The 17,502-nt window shown below is 37.8% G+C and overlaps 1 protein-coding gene across 6 annotated transcripts in view; it reads left to right on the top strand.

Moving 5' to 3' along the window:
• TRPM3 (transient receptor potential cation channel subfamily M member 3) overlaps positions 1 to 17,502 on the top strand; it is a 415,263-nt gene that overhangs the window by 379,878 nt on the left and 17,883 nt on the right. For all 6 annotated transcript variants that reach the window (XM_027662909.1, XM_027662907.1, XM_027662908.1 and 3 more), the window contains 3 exons: positions 1,189 to 1,317; positions 3,454 to 3,705; positions 8,972 to 9,146. In XM_027662909.1, coding sequence (XP_027518710.1) covers positions 1,189 to 1,317; positions 3,454 to 3,705; positions 8,972 to 9,146 — 556 coding nt within the window. The remainder of the gene's footprint in view (positions 1 to 1,188; positions 1,318 to 3,453; positions 3,706 to 8,971; positions 9,147 to 17,502) is intronic.

Raw genomic sequence — 17,502 nt, 5'->3', positions numbered from 1 at the left:
TGTTCTCAACCAGCCACTGGAACAAAAGCCAAAATCCTTTTACAGAGAACAGAAGTAATATTCTCTAGCTAATACAGTAGGACTATAAATTCTATTCTGTGATGTGCTGAACACTGAAATAATCCTACCCAAAAGTCTCAAGGCCCTCTATGGTTGTTTCATTTTACATCTGACCCCAAGTCTACAGTAGATGTGAGTAACACACAGTTCAGAGAGAAGAACTGAATTAAAATACAGATGTATGGAATACAGATTTCTGCCACAGTGACTAAATGTTCATGCACCGAGCTGAGTCATCTTTTCTCTGATTTAAATTTGTCTTCAGATATGTTTTCTTGTAGGGCTGCTATTTGAAAGACAATGTAGTCAGGTAGATGGATTCTGGCCACCACAGATCCCAGCCACAAACTCATGCTACAGTCCATGCTCTAGTGTGACAGTTGGATTTCTCTGATTTTGATAAAGTTGATTTCATTTGCCTGTCTTCTCTTTTTTTTGACTGACCATTTAATTACATTCAGCGTGTCAAAAAAAGGAGAAAGAAATTAAAACTTATTTCACACTTCCCACTGAATCAAAAATTAGGCTGGAAGGTGGATATATTAGAGGAGGAAAAGCAAAGCACTCACACTTTAAAACTTGCAAAAAATACAAGGTAAATGAATACATGGCTATACCTGGGTGTTTTGGGGAGGAAACATTGTACAATTTAGGTCAGTACTACACCAGCATGGAAAACCTCTAAACCTTAGGCAAAAAGGATTTGAAATTCCAGAGTCAGCCTAGACTAGGTGAACAGAGGAAAAAAACACAGAGGAGAGGTGTTAGAGGAGTAAAGGCTGTTAGAAACAGATGAGGAAGAAATCTTCACATAAGTGACTTAATTTGGTAGTTGACATAGTGTTATTAGAATTCCCATCTAACTGTGGATGATCCAGGGGAACTGCATTAATATAATTTTGTTGAGGAAACAGATGTAGCTGGAGGAAAGGACATTTGTGACTGTATTTTGGACATCCTACACTGTGTGTGATTTAATGTGAATTTTTTGAGACAACCCAGAACACTGTCTTATTTATCTTTTGTCTGTTTAACTCTGGTTACAGTAGAATCAAGAATATCAAATGAAGAAACTGGCTCAGTTGTATAAATATAGCGACTATTGATGTTCTTTTTGTTTCTTTACAGCTGGCGTACATAGGCTACTTGATGCTGTTCAATTATATAGTGTTAGTGAAGATGGATCGCTGGCCATCTATACAGGAATGGATTGTCATCTCATATATTTTTACTCTGGGAATAGAGAAGATGAGAGAGGTAAAATCATACCAACTAAGAGAGAATAAAAAACGAAAAAGCAAGGGGTTTGGTTTGTTGTTTGTTTTTCTTCTTAATTTTAGTACCTAGTTTTATTATTTTTCTCAGGATATTTTTTTATGAACAAGCTTATCATACAATTGTCCTTTTTTTCTTTGAAAGGCAGATGGATTGTTAAAAAAACAGCAGTAAAAAAAAATTATCTTCAGCCATTTTAAAATGAACATTTGCTTTCTTTTTTCTTTCTCTCCTTCCTTCCTTTCTTCCTTATTTACTTCCTTCCTTCCTTTTTCTCCCACAGAATTTCCATGTTCATATTTCAGTGTGATGCATATTTAATAGCAGTCACAAGTACAGGGTGGTCTTCTGAAAAATCTTAAGGGTCAGCTAAATTCCTTGAAATGTGGCTCAGAAACTGATGTATGTTTCAGGGAGAGGAAAAGTGGATATGGTTAAATAGAATGGACACAGAGACATGGTGATAGCATGACAACTGAAAAGCCCATGTTCAAATACCCACCTCACTACAAATAGATTTCATTCAAAATTTCGTCTGTTCTGTCCATCCAAGTGTCTTATGCAAGGGCTTTAAATAAAACGACACATAGTTGGGAGAAAAGCTAGGTCCACACTGAATACTGCAGCACATTTCTAATAGTATTTTTCTCTTTTAATATTGAAATTTTTCTGCTAATTACTGCAAGCCATAACATGCATCTCCCTAAAGATGTGAATGCAGACACATAGAGCAGAGACAGAGCATTTAAGGTGGAACTCAATCTATAGACAGAGTGAAGTGGCTCTGCTGTCCCTACCCCTCTTGGTCTCTCCCTCTTGCAGCTGATGCTGTGCCCTTTCACTTGGCCAAATGTACCACAGTGACACCAGTGGCCCAGTTCAGCCCTAATGGGAGTGGGTGCAAGTCCCACTGACATCAGCTGAAACAGCACATTTGTACCCTTGGGCTGAATCTGTTACCAGCTATGTTCATATTTTCTGAAGTAAATGCTTTTGAGCACTAGACTAAAAATGGACTTGCAACAGCCACTTAGGCTTCAAAGATGCATTTCAGACACTGAACTGTAAACTCTACTTTATAAAGAAAAAGAACAGAGAAAAGATACTGCTTGAGAGGCCTATGAATATACTTCGCTAACCAAAGGAAAAAGGAAAACAGAGGCAATAGCTACACAAGGACTCTGCAAAACTGATGGAGAAAATCCACCACTGGCTCAGTAGGTAGAAGGCTGCAGATAGGAACTGTGTGTGCCATGTTTTCATCTAATCATTCACCCCAAATTGTCCTTTCTACAAAAGTTTTTCAAGAACTTTTGTCACAGTGGATTTCAAAGTAGATGTTGGAGACTCACAGATGAGCTCAAAATTCATTCTGAAAATTAATTATAAGAAAATTGTAAGGTGGCATTCATAGTTTTTAAGGAACTGTATGAGTTTACTCAAATGTTCTTCAGCTAAATATAGAAAATTAAAACCAATAGCTTGTTAACTCACTAAAAGCTAGGACTTATTCATAGACATCACTTAAGGAATAGTTTTACGAGGAATTCGGGAAAACAATCAAGTTTCACTAATGATCTTGCAAATAGAATGGTGATAATTTCATAAGGTAAGATTAATTATTTTTGTGAACTATATTGCTGGTTGTAGAACTTATTTTCCAAAAACAGATCCAAGTAATAGCTAGTATCTCTGTAGATTAAATTTATAATACAGATCTTTATGGTTATTATTGGCCATTGATATACATTTTAGAATAATTTTCTTTAAATCTACACCTTCTTTAAATGTGAATTTTCTGATGAAATATCCTTCTATATTTCTCCCTCTATTCCAAGACTCTAAGTAGGGTTAATAAATTTGAAACAGAGAAATATATACATATATTTCTTCCAATTTCATGAGGGTTTTAGGCCAAGTGAGCACTTTGTCCTTTGAAGTATCTTGCACATAGATACATGCTAGCAATGGTTGAAATGGAAGATTTTTGAAAAAAAAAAATCAGAGAGTACATGAGATATTGGCCTGTGTGGCATATCTATCTGTTTACTACAGATTTCTTCAAGCTTACATTCAAACAGCTCATATCCTTTCTTCTCCATTTCCTCTATCCTTCAGATATTGATGTCCGAGCCTGGGAAACTGTTACAAAAAGTAAAAGTTTGGCTCCAAGAGTACTGGAATGTTACTGACCTTATAGCTATCCTCCTGTTCTCTGTTGGGATGGTGCTCCGTCTGCAAGATCTGCCACTCCGGAGCGATGGACGAGTGATATACTGTGTTAACATCATTTACTGGTATATACGGTTATTAGACATCTTCGGAGTAAACAAGTATTTGGGACCATATGTTATGATGATTGGGAAAATGGTAAGAGAAGTTGGTGTACTTCTGGGTTGTAACAGCATGTTCTTGATTCAATATCTGTGGCCAATGACATTGCTGCAGTTTTACCTGTATTTTTTTTAAACATTAGTATTTTTGTGTAAGATAATGCCTTATTAAACCAAAACCTCAGCACAGACCCCCAGAATTCAGAATTCAGACTTTCTAATAAGTGATGTATTGTTTGTCTTTCTCTGAGATCTCTCTTCAACAACAGAGCCATCCATCCTATACCTCTGTGCCTCATTTGCAGAAAGTGCAGAGGGAGAATGGTAGTTGTAAAGGAAAGTGGTTTGTTAAGGTTGGAAAAAAAAAGTGTTCAGCTGTTTAGTACCTTGAGACTCTAAAAGACAATGTGTTGTAATTTTTGTGGTGTCTTCAAAAGCAGTGGTTATGACTGAGACCACTCTTTCTATAGTTTGCTCCATACCCATATGCTCTTCCATCTTTCAAGTTCAGATGTGTCCTTGTGAGATGATAAATCCATTTACATAAGTGCAGCCTCTGTCCCCTGGCCACATCACATGTTTACACCATGGCAGCAGTATGAATAGCTTATGTAATAGTGGTTGCATACAGGAGGAACCAAGAGATATTTTACAGAATCACAGACTTACAGAAGCTTCTGAGTTGGACAGGACCCACAAGGATCAGTCATCGAGTCCAGCACTTAAGTGAATGGCTCATACGGAGATCAAACCCACAACCTTGATGTTATTTGCACCACACTCTAACCAACTGAGTTTTGCTGCCTCGTGCATAACTTTTGACTTTTTGGCTTTTTATGTTTCAATAGAAATGTTACATTAAAGCAGCATTTTGCTTGTTTGAATTAAAGAAAACGGCTGAATTTACAGACGCACATGCACGTATCCCTGATATTTGAATACTTGCACATGTAGCTAATATGTGTTCATGTTTTATATGCAGTTATCCAGCTTTTGTTTGTGTAAATGATGTCTGTTTCATGCATTTTGGGGTTTAAGATTAATTTTTAAATAGAATAAAAGCCCCTTGAAGCTGTGCATTTGGTTAAAAAAGTAAACAGAATATTAGGTCTTCTAAATGGAAATACTACTGCTGTCTGAGTGGTATGTGGACAATAATCAGAAAGTCCAAACAGGCTGTCTGTTTTGTCTTATGATGATCCTTGAAGAAAAGATTCATCCATCCTCACCATCGTAGGAACAAGGTGCATATATGAGTGCATGGACTACAGTCCTTCCTTGGTCTTACGTTAGTCACAACAAGCTCAGGGAGCAGATCTAAAACTGAAATGTGAATTATATGTCCAGTTACAGTCCCTACTCAACAGGTGACCAGAGAATCGTTGTCTTATCCCCTCAATTTACCAGCTTTCAACTGCAAGCCCACCATAGTGGGTTTGACAAAGAAAGAACAGCTTACTGAAAAAAAGAAAATAGAGATAGGGGCAAAACAGAAAATACAAAAGAAAATGACTGTTGAATTGTTATGTCCTCTAAACAGGATTTTGAAATGTCCTTCCTTCAAGGAAACAATAGGATGTTGACCTGAGGTTTTGCAGAGCTCCAGAATACAGAGGTCAAAACCCTCAACAATTTTTGTTGGAGGTAATTGTGAATGGACAGAAGAACCCAAGAAAGGAACAAAAATCGAAAGGAAATCACTGTCTTATCATGTTTCTTCCTTGCCCCATTTAGACTATGTCTCTCCATCAGTGCAAAATACACAGTGTATAAAACTTCTAAAAAAAACAACTACCTTTACACTCTGTTTCAGTTTTCACAGCTACATGCACTAAAAGTTTAAGAGCTGTGGTGCTAACACAGGCAATGTGAGCATCAGTTTAATAATAAAGAGTGGCCATGAATAACAAACTTCTAGTAGTCAGCATTATAATGGTTTCTAGGAGCCCACCTCCACCAGAAGTATAAAAAGTGGTTTATTTTTCTCCTGGAGTTAACACAGAAGGGAAGTGATTGAAATAAATGGAATTTTCATTCCTTTGTCATTCTTACATATGACAACAAATCAAACCTCACTCCACTTTCTATGGGAAACAAATGCAGGAAAATCACTGGCCTCTGTAGGCTCAGCACACACTTAAAGGGTGTGGAATTTAACTGTCTACATATTCTGAAGGTGTGGGCAACTGTTAAAGGAGGGAAATTCTTCTATTTTTTGCCTTCCTGTTGCTTGATTTTCATACTTCATCCAACTTTCCATGCACTCAGCAACTTTGACAGATCCCCTTTGCCCACACGTGTAATGCCCAACTGGCTCAAGTTACACAAATTAGCCTCTCACATCTATTTTCTGACCCACTTATTCTCTTGTGCAATGCCCAACTCATGCACAGACTTCCCTTAGAGTTGCACTTGCTGAATCCAGGCTGCAATGGGCTCCCTTGTGTAGTTTTGTTTAAATCACATGTCTCTTTACTTCCTTGAGTTCTGTCTTCTGAATGGTCTTTCAAGTTCCACTCAGTACTATGAAGAACATCAAGCTGGCTTACACATATTTCTACAGAGTAAGCCCATCACAGTACTGAGGTCCTCAACAGACCATATTTAACACCTGAACTTTTTTTCTAGAGCTTCTGTTGTATGTTTTAGACTCCAAAGGAAAAGGATGGCTCTTTCTATCTTTCCAGTGTTAAGGAACTTTCTCTTCATCAGCCTCTACATTGCAGATGACAAAATAGCTGTAAAAAATTTTACGTCTGGGCACTGTGAACAAATATGCAAGCAAGGTTAAGCAAGGGGCAGGAATAGGTCTTGAGGGGTTTTAAAGCAATAGGTTAAAGCGAAGTTGAAGATACGAGGAGGAAACTGACTGACCAAGTTTATTATTATGCTAATTTCAGTAACAGAATATGTTTGTTGTAATGTGCTTTTCTGATCTCTGCACAAGTGATAGATTTAATTCCCTTTTATTCAGGAATGAAATGACATCACTGTGGAATGTCAAGAGAATCAGATATATCAGTTCCTTTAATGTGTGGAAATGTCTACATTTTCTTAGCTTTTCTGCAAATACAAAAGGGCAAATAGAGCCAGCTTATTCATAAAACTGTACTAACAGTTCCTTGTTTTATCAGTTTTTTAAATAGATGACTAACAAGTTCTTCAGAACAATTGAAATGGTCATTGCCTTATTAAAATAGCAATTGTAGTTTGACCCCGCAGGCTAAAGGGAAACTTGCCCATCTATTTAACTGTATTTTAGACAAGCTACTGAGGGTTTAGAAGATACCCAGTTGAAGGAGGGAAAAGCTAATGTGGATCTTTAATGGAGAATGGCACTGAAAATTTTATTTGTTGCAACATGAAGTCAAACCTGTGTGAATTCTGATCAAAAACAGCATTTAGGATATAGCCTTAAATTGCCACAAAATACTCATTATGTTTCTTTGATTGCAGACATTTTAAAGTAGTCATTATATTACACGTATCATGTTGTATATTTCTATCTGAAACAATGTCTGATCAGACAAGAAAGGAGGAATCAGATTTCATCTCCAGATTCCATCCCTAAAAGCAGTAAGAACTAAAATATGATTATGCAGCTTTTGCATTTCAGACTGCTTTCTGAAGTACAGTGATCTGGAATTCCTCTTTTGAAGAGTATTTTCTTGAAAGATTAATGCCCTGAATGTCATAGGAATGTTGGTGATTGACCTCACTGGTTTTTAATTCCTTCTTAATTCTTTAATTTCTTTAATTCCTCTCTCATATCCCCAAGGTTTTTTTCTTTCTTTCTTTTCTGCAATTTTATGGACTTCAAGACTTTTCTTTCCCCTGCTTTTTTTCACTTGTCGTCAGTTCCTTCTTTCCAGCTTCCTGCGTCTCTTCTACCAGACCCCTGCCCTGCAGGTGCCTCTCTCTCAGTAAACATGAGAATACCTTTTTTTCTCTTTGCTACCCTGTAGCACTCTCTTTTCTCTGTTAGATACTTTCATAGTGTTACTTTGACCTCGGGTCTCTCTCCTTTTGTTTAAAATTGAAGAACCCCTGCAGCAGTGCCAGATCCATCTGCTGCAGCTATGTCCTTCTTCCACCAGCTCTTGTCATGAGCAGCCCTACTCTGGAGCTACAGCAGGTCCCACATGGAGCAATAAGGCCACCAGCTGAGGTGCAGGTTGGTTGCGCAGCTCTCTTGTAAGGCTGAATTCAGCTGAGCCAGAAGATGCAGAGATTGAAGGGATTAAAACTCATAAGATTCAGAGGAGTTTTAGGTTGAGTTTCGGCCAGAGGCAAAAGTTAATGTCCAAAGCTGTGAAAAACAGTTCTGTCGTAACAAGTCTAAAGAGCAAAGCTTTATAAATAAGCCTGTAAGTAAAAGAATTAAAGGGATCTTACTAGGGAATTTAAGGACTCCCAATTTTTTTAACATTTACTTTAGGTAATAAAGCACCTCTGCTGTACCTGCTGGATGCCCATTGTTCTGCCTTCTTGAGGGTCTTTCTAGCACAGTACCTCTTCTAATCCTCAGACTCTATTCAGCAAGTCGTGGGATTGCTGTCCCACTTTTTTCAGGAACAATTTGAATGAGTGGGTACTGTTTGCAAGCACTAGTTAATCTTGTTCATATGCTAATGAGACCCTCAACAATAAAGAAGAACAGAGTTCACTGCCTGTTATATGCTTTTTTTTTTTTTTTTTAATATGTCGTTTGTCAGACTCCCCCACTAAGCCGATTTCTAGCCCAGCCAGCATCACAGATTTCCTTTCTCGCTGGTTACCATCGTGGTGTCCCTTACGTTGCAGTAACAGACTGTTCTGCCACCCGTTACTCCTTATGTTAGTCGCAGCTCCGTTTGCTCCAAGACAATGACTATCAGTGAATAAAATTATCCATGTCAGTCCTTTTGCCTCTTGGTGCCTATAAACAATACATCATCTCACCACCCTTGCCCAGACCAGGCTGCTGATCTCACTGAACCTATATTCTTGGTGAGGCAACTGATGTGACCAGATGGTACCTTGCATTTTCAAGCCTATTCATAACATTTGAATTGTTCTTAAAAGCAACACTAGGTAAAACCAAGGACACAATAATACCATTTCACTTCTTTGAAAATGAAATTTTTTATGTGTAAAAGGGAGAATGGCTTTTCAAAATTTGTTTTTGAAAATTCTGTTTCTAAGATTCACAAACCTTTTTTTTTTTTTTTGCAGTGTATAATAATGAGAATATGGACAAATAAATTTCTCTAATTCTTGTCCTCTCTCTCTCTTTCTCTGTCTTTTCTTGTCATTACATTCAGATGATAGACATGATGTACTTTGTCATCATCATGTTGGTGGTTTTGATGAGCTTTGGTGTGGCAAGACAGGCTATTCTCTTCCCCAATGAGGAGCCTTCGTGGAAGCTGGCGAAAAATATTTTTTACATGCCTTATTGGATGATCTATGGGGAAGTGTTTGCAGACCAGATAGACCGTAAGCAAGTTTATGATTCTCATACTCCAAAGTCAGGTATCCAACTTTGATGAGATGATGTCCTATTATATCATGTGTGTTTGCTCAATAAATGACTCCAGACAGAGGAACTCTTCAACAGAGAGAATGGTCACAAAAATACTTTGTCAGCTAATATTGGGGTGTCAGTTTCAGAACATGCTTCTGGCATCACTTTGCAATCATTTAACTGGAAATCCGTAATGCTAAATTATTTTGCATATAAAGAATATTTTAAATGGGTCCTTTTTACCAGCTTGGTGACAGGGACCCCTTCCAGCTATCCACCACGGGTTAGGTGGCATATCTGGAACAGAAAAATCACTCCTTTTTTCTCATCCATTAATCTGATTTCAGACGTAACTTCATGCTGAGCGTCATGTCTAATACTACTGGGTTAGACATTTCAGTTCCTGTACTTCATGAGGATGTAATCTAATAAGTTTTCCTTTCTCTGTTACCTCCTCACTATCACCACCTTTACACTAACCCCTGTGATGCAATTCTCTGGGGACAGTAGATCCACTATTAGAATATTGTTATATTTATTTATTAGAAGGCAAGGCTCTGCTCACACCAGTGCAGACAGAACAAGAGCAAATATTTAATATACTGTCTCGTCAGGATTCATCTGATCAGGAAAACGCTGATTTTCTATTTAGATAAACCCTCTGGTGCCACTCTGTTCATTACACCAAGGGAGAAGGCTGGTCATGAGAAATTATGCAGTGGATGAACAAACTAAGAAACACAAACAATGTATCTTTTGCAAAAACTGTTGTGAAACTGATGTTCATCATTCCTACTTAACTATGTGCAAGCCTTGGCAGCATTTGGAAGTCATTATCTTTTCCAATGGCAGATGACAACCATTAAAGCTCTGTTTAGGATATTTCTTTTTATCATATGTACCACCTTAGGAAAAGACAGTGCTTTCAAAATTTATTTACTGCTTGTTCAGTATCGATAAAGTTTGAATGGAAAAAAGATGCTGATTTTTCCTGAGCTGTTTAAAGGTAATAAATGTAGCTGTATCACAAATAATCCACTCACTTTAATACAGTCTCAGATGGTCAGATGTATATATATCACATGGCAGATATTACAGCCATTCCATGCTCATTTCTTCTTCCTGGCTAGCACAGAATCATTATCATGGATACAAATGATGCTTCCCTTTTATGTTTACTTCCCCACTTTGTTTTCAGAGGCAGAGTGGCATGCAAGGAAGTAAACAAATACCTAAAATCACTGTGTTTCTTTACCCAGTTCCCTCATTTTTATCCTTTTCTCTTTTATTTTTAAAAATTCATTTCATTCCAAAGGCATAATTGCTGGGAATATAAAACTTCATCTTGCTCTGAAGCATAATAGAGGGATAAAGGTTTGTACCATTAAACTATGACTTCCTTCCACAAGCAGAATTCCGTCTGTCCCGCTACAAGTGGCCATTTATTGATACTGTACCAAGTAACTACCGTAGTGCAACAAACATGGTGGTTGGCCGAATAAATTGTTCGTGGTTTTGTTTATTTTTAATGAAGGGCTGATTACAGTTTAGAACCTGGAAACTTAAAAAACTAAAGGGTCTTTGAATGAAGCATTGTATTTAAGTAAGAAAAGAGAGCGGCAATCTCCACACCCTTGCATGAGAATTTGGGGATAGTCTGGTGTGTTATTCAGGTGCCCAGAATTTAAATCATGCAAAAAGATACAGAGTAATCACTTCTGAATCTTAGGGAAAGCAGAATTCGTGGTGGCTTCAACTCCAGCTCTAAATATAGACAAGTTGTTTTTCTGTGTGTCAAAGAAACTGGAGTTGCAGCAAAAGTGATGATGTCAAAATGAAAAGCAGCATCTAGTTCCTCCTTCCTCAGATGACACAGAGAATTAGAATCTACCACTCTTTCAGCACAAAATAATATAATATGTTGATGGCAATTTTATGCCCCAAACAGGCATGGAGAAACCACTCAGAGACAGAGTTTAGGTCTTTGAGTAGCGAGGCATTTATTGCAATACAATGTTGGGGAGGCTCCCGGCTCCCGCTGGACAAAAGAGCTCCAAAGTAGCAGTGAACAACTGGATCCTTTTATATAATTTTTGCTAAGCAATTGCATCATTATACATGAATATTCATAATATTGCAACATCTAGTTTTAATATTCATAACAGGTGGAGTTAAGGCAGAGTTAGGGGCGCAGCCTTCAATTTGGGGAGAAACTTGGTGGTAGTTCCTGTTCTTTGGCCTCCTGAAGGGTCTTTTTCCTACTCTTCATCACCTTTCCCTACTTTGGGTGGTTTCCTTGTGCATTTGGCAGAAGTTCCTGATATTTGGCAAGAGTACCTAGGCCTTGGCTCATCTCTTTTTCCTTATCTTCCTCTGTCTCCCCTCCATATGCCTGTTTTATGTGTATGTTAGCATTTTTGGTTCTCTCTGTTTTCCTGTGTGCTTACTTTATGTCCTTTGCATCAATGTGTCCTGCATTCCTTAATGAGTTATTATCTCCGCTGTTCCTAAGACTTAGTTCTCTATGCTTTTGCTCAGAGCATGGATTCTAAATTAGCTCTCTAATTCTCGTTCTGCTATATCACATTCGCTTCTCAGGCCTTGCTCTGCTTCAATGTCATGTCTGTCTCGGGCTCAGTTGTCTCAAAAATGTTATCTGTTGAATAGACTGGAAATACGAGCAATGGTTGGTGACATTGTTGTAAAATTCAAAATGGCCCGATCGACACCCAGAAGGTTTTACTAGTATATTCACATTTTTTCACTATTTGAAAATTTGCTGTTATATGTATTTTTCCAGTTGTTCTAAGCTAAATCAACCACTGTACTCATGTTAGAGTGCTGCAGTGCTTGTACTTTGTCAAATAAGACAGATGTTCTAAAATTGTTATGCTACATCTAAACTGCAATTTATAGCTTGGAGCACATTTTTTTTTAATCAGTATTATTTTAACAAAATAAAAAGATTTCATTGTGAGTTTCTTTATATTTTGGTGTTTGATATTGCTACATGATTTGCAAATTTAGGATTCAGCAAAAGTGCTCATTATGGAAATTCATATTGATTTGAGCCATGCCCCTGGAAATTATCTGAAATTGTCTGAAATTATCTGAGAAATGTAAAAACAAAAAAAATTTGTGTGCTACTCTAAAATTTCTAGTTCACTTTTTAAAATTTTTTTATGTATTATTTTTATTTTATTTATGAAGCATGCCGTTAAGGCTGGACAGATACATTTTCCGGATCCATCTCATTAACTGGCAGCCTGTTGATCCAATGGATCTACTCTGATTTTTTTTACCCATAATTTCTGTATTCACAGAATCATAGAATCAGCCAGGTTGGAAAAGACCTCTGAGATCATCAAGTCCAACCGTTGATCCAACACCACCATGGTTACCAGACCATGGCACTAAGTGCCACGTCCAGTCTCATCTTAAAAACTTTCAGGGATGGTGAATCCACCACCTCCCTGGGCAGCCCATTCCAATGTCTGATTACTCTCTCCATAAAAAATTTCTTCCCAACATCCAACCTAAACTTCCCCTGGCAGAGCTTAAGATTGTGCCATCTTGTCCTAAGACATTTCATTTTATTTTGTAATGAAATGTTAACTGGAGTATGTGTTAGTGTCCTATTGGCTTGTGATCTCACCTTCAACTCAAAAGTGAGGACAGATTATGTCGTCACTTGTGGGAATATGAATACACTATTCAGTTGTCTTTATTATCAGTGATGTACATAAATACTACATATCTACAAATTCCTGACTATGAACCAGTTGTAAAGGGGAGGAAGGGGAGGTGGGAAAGGAAAGTAAATCTTTTACTGCTGTGTTCAAATTTCCGGGTAAATTCAACAAAAACAGCAAAACCAGTCTCAAAGTAGTTCCTCCTGGACTATCAGTTCATCATAGACAGGACCACCACTTTCCAAAAATCTTGTCGTATTAAGCAGGTACTTCATAAAAAAAGATGCAGAACTTCAATGGCCAGCTTGAGCAATTCTTGAATGAAGCTTGTGAAAAGTAAGAACTTCTGAGTATGCCTAAGATAGTGCTGGGGAGCAACCACAGACAGTAACATATGGAAGAGTGACTGCTGCTAATGATGGAGACATCCTGCATTCCTGATGTCCTTTCAGTCCCAGCTACTCATAAGGTCTACAACCCAGCACCATAAGGACTTTGGGAATGGAAAACTAGAAAAGACAGACTTTACTGTCACAGTACAATCATAATGGTCTTCCTCCAGGTTTTGAGCAGGAAATGAGTAGAGTATGGTCTGTAAACAAAGGAGGCACAATTGAGATTTATTAGACCATATTGTTCCTCCAACTATCTCGAGCTATTCAGCTAATTCTTTTTAGCTGATCTGACATGGACAGAAGGTTACGCGTACCATGTTGTCTACTCAGAAAGTTTTAGCAATTACATGAAACAACTTTTGGAACTATGCAAGACCGGAGATTAGCAAAGCTACTTCATGGAAAAGTGCAACCTATCAAAACATCAATAATGACTGGAGCCACCTTGGGCTATTGAGTTTTGACTTGAGACTAGAGAATCCCAGTTAGCAACTCTTGGGATTCAAATAAAGGCTTAGACTGGAGAATTGAAAGGAGGTGGCAAGCTAATAAAATTTATGAATTATTTAAAGGTTGACAAATTAAACATTAATATATTTCAGGAAAGGAATAATAATAATGAGCTTGATAAATTGAAAAAATTAGACTGGTATCAATTACATAGTTGAATAAAGATATATTATTATCCACTGATAGCTGGGGAAGGAGGATCAGGGTCAGGGAACTAGTGATTGGACATACCACTCTCTTGTCTTTATGCCGCCTTTCCTAATACATCTGAGCCTCGTGCTACCCAATGGGATCCATGGGGCAGCAGCCAGCCACATAGCTGCTTTAGTGAATGCCTGTCCAGAAGGAAATCCACAAACACTGTAAAATCTCTGCCTCAATTCACCTCACATTGGCACTATTGCTGGCAGTTCTAGCCAGAAAAATTCTTAGCATGGTTCTCACATGTGAAGAACATTGTTTTCACCTTCCAAAACTATCTGCCCCTCCAGGATACTATGGATACAGAAGTATATAGGAAATACTGAAGAGGAAAGGTGAGTTTGCTTGGTAAAAAAATGTAGATAGATGACATAAATGGTGGTCATCTCTAGAAAATTAGAATCAGACCTCACATTTTCCTATATTCAGAAGACAAAGCAACTGCGCCTGCTATTAGCCTATATGGGTTTGGGTTTTTGCATTAGGCCTCACAGTTTCCTCTATGCAGAAGTCAAAGCCACTGAACCTGCTGTTAGCCAACATGGGTTCAAGTTCTTTGGTTTGGGCAGCTTTTCAGATTTGCCTGGTGTCCCACATATCAAATTTCCATCTGTATTTTCTTACCAGCTGACAGCACTTCCAGTGCCATCTGGAATCTGAAGATCAGTCTGAATTGTGTTTATTTCTTGTGTGTACTCCCTTTTTGGAAAAACCTACATACTTTAGGAGAAAAAGATGGGGCCTCCTTCTCTTTTGGTTCTATTGGAGGAATATCAAGTAACCAGAATGCAGTTGTTTCAGATGATAAGAGACAATTATACACAATGTTTTAACTATCCAGTGAATTTCAGAGGAAAGTACTATAACTACAAAAGCTTTTTAAAAATTCTTTAAATTTCTTAGTCTGATAGGTTTATTTATTTTTTATAGTTCTCAAAGTTTTTGTAGTATAAATTGAAATTATATACTAAACTCTTTATGATCTTACAGGCTATATGATTTTCATTACTTGACAGGAGCTTTCTGTGAGGCCTGTCCTTTGCATGGATCATTCTGGAATTAGAACAAACAAAGCAGCTTTGCACAAAACAGGATAAATCATACCTGTGGCAATATTTTTAACATTGTTAGACAAAGGTAGTGGATAAAATTTTTGCACATCCTACAAACCATTTTGAAACTTTCTCTGGCCAGAGTTGCAGCATTATTCCATTCTTAGCACTTCTGAGGTTATATTTTGGGTTCCATTTGGTTGGCTATTTTTAATGGGGGAGTAGGGGAGTAGGAGGAGGTAAAAAGCACCAAAGTGAACAGGAAAAATACAAGCATTTACTGTGAAATATGATTAAAATACGAGTAGATTGAAGAGACCTTCAAATACACTTTTAATGTGGCCTGGGGCAAGAAGAGACATGTAAGGTCAGGATGCTGTAGTTAAAGAAAATTTTGAAGTAATTTTGAAGAAAATTTTGAAGTGCACTGTTCAGCACCCTGGATGTTTCTACAGATGAACAGAGCAATTGTGGGAAATTCAGAGTTCACAGATTTGGGTACTTTCTCTCTAGGGAAGAAGTGGATAGCTCTAGGCAGCTTACTTAATATTTATTGGATTCTTTTTCAATATTTACCAGTCTGGCAAGCTTAGACATTTGATTCAAAAATCTTAAAATGCTTTCACATCCTTTGAGTTAATTGTGGATCAAAATTGGAAGGTGCACTTATTTGTTCCCATATTATTTTAGATCATAAGAAAACATGCAGCAGTTTCTTGTGATTTCAAACAAATCAACTTGTATTGTAAAAGTTGTATGGATTCATATATGACAAGTTTACATCAAAGGCAAAAAGCTATTCAGTGACAAACTTGTTTTATGCACTTCCCTCTCTTCATTATTTCCCACAACTATTTGGGAAGGGTGCAGCTGGGAGAAAAGTCATGATGCAGAAATCCACAAGCTTTATTTCCCAAACCCTCCACCCAATACACAGTAGAAATGAGCAGTGCCCATGTCATGACAGTAATGCCAGCAGTGAAACAAGTTCTTCCTGAGTTCTGCCTCTGCTTTAGGCCTGAGACACACAAAGACTTGGGTTAATGTTGTATTTTCTGGCCAGGAAACAGGAAGGGTTAGGCATGTAGCAGGAACCCATACAGGAAACTGTAAATGAGAGTCAAGAAGGAAAAATAAGTGTAGGAGAAGATATGAAAAATGAAACAAGATGCAAAAATTATGTACTTTTACAGGTATCAGGATACAATGCTTGAAATCTGCGTGAAGTTAATGCATGTAATTGAAATTAAAACTCCAACCATTGATAATTTTCTAAAACCTGAGCTCAGGACATAATGTCCAAACTTTATCCAATGGCCTGTAAGTATCAGAGTGGCTGGGTTTTTCAGTTACATGAGATTGGCATATTGTTATGCTAACAGAATTTTCTTCAGTAAAGCATTTCATTAGAATTAAGTACTCTGTGTCATTTGTTAAAGCAAGGTTATAATTTAAAACAGATAACTAAGTTTTCCTACATGTTAATTTGTGCTTTGAGAAAGTTTGTTATCACAGTATGTTACTGCACATACCACAAAAATTACTTCATTTCTCAAAAAATAATTAAAATGGACAAATGTTATTACACGTGAAAGGCAAGTGGGGATTCCTCAGGGATGAGGCACAGCACTCAGCAAGTGAAAACTTTGGCTTTATGGAAAACGTAGCATTACCACAGTTGGAGCCCTGTGACACTGGCACTGATCCAATGGAGACACAGGGCAGTGGAGCCCTGCTCGGAAATCAGGCTCAGGGAAAGCACCACAGGGGTGGATCATGAAACTGGCACCGATTAGTGAGCCACGCATATGCAACATTCTGTTCTGCTCATCAGGGACCTTGCGGGTGTAATGCAGGTGCTGCTGCCTGGATTGTGGGATGTGCAGCCGGGCACCACGCTGGCACCCGTTCAGGTGTACATGCAGAGGTGGGTGGGGGGAGTGATCTACAAGATGTGCTTGGGACTCTACATCTTCGGGTGGGGGAGGCCAACAGTCCCAGGTTACCATAACGAAGTCTTCTCACACCATGCAAACAGTATTTTAATTTCTTAAATATAAACAAGGATCTTCGTTATCTAAAAATAGTATCATTGCTATCTTTAGCCTCCTGCCAGAGTCCTCTGTCCTTTTTCACAGAGAGAGAAATTTCTGGTTTCCTGGGAATAATTGTTTTAAACAAACTTTTAATTAATAGTTGGGCGAAACAATCCTTTAAAATAAACTTTATAGTTTAAAGATGAATGAACATGTTCAGCAATGTGCCGTGGAACACAGGCTTCTGCCTTTTGGACACACATCGTACATTTTCTCATGGAGCTGAAGATCTGATGATTAAGTGATGGCTTAGTTCTCCATAAAGTAAGGCAAGCGGTGGGTATTCTCATTTTATTTAAAAACTGTACCCACAACAGAACGTGCAAAAGAGAAAAACTTTTGCAAACCTTCAGGACAAGCTGAACAGCAATGGATGCATAGA

Source organism: Corapipo altera, unplaced genomic scaffold (assembly GCF_003945725.1).
Source record: "Corapipo altera isolate COAL_440 unplaced genomic scaffold, ASM394572v1 61167, whole genome shotgun sequence".
Classification (NCBI taxonomy): domain Eukaryota; kingdom Metazoa; phylum Chordata; class Aves; order Passeriformes; family Pipridae; genus Corapipo; species Corapipo altera.
This window is presented reverse-complemented; position numbering and strand designations above follow the sequence as displayed.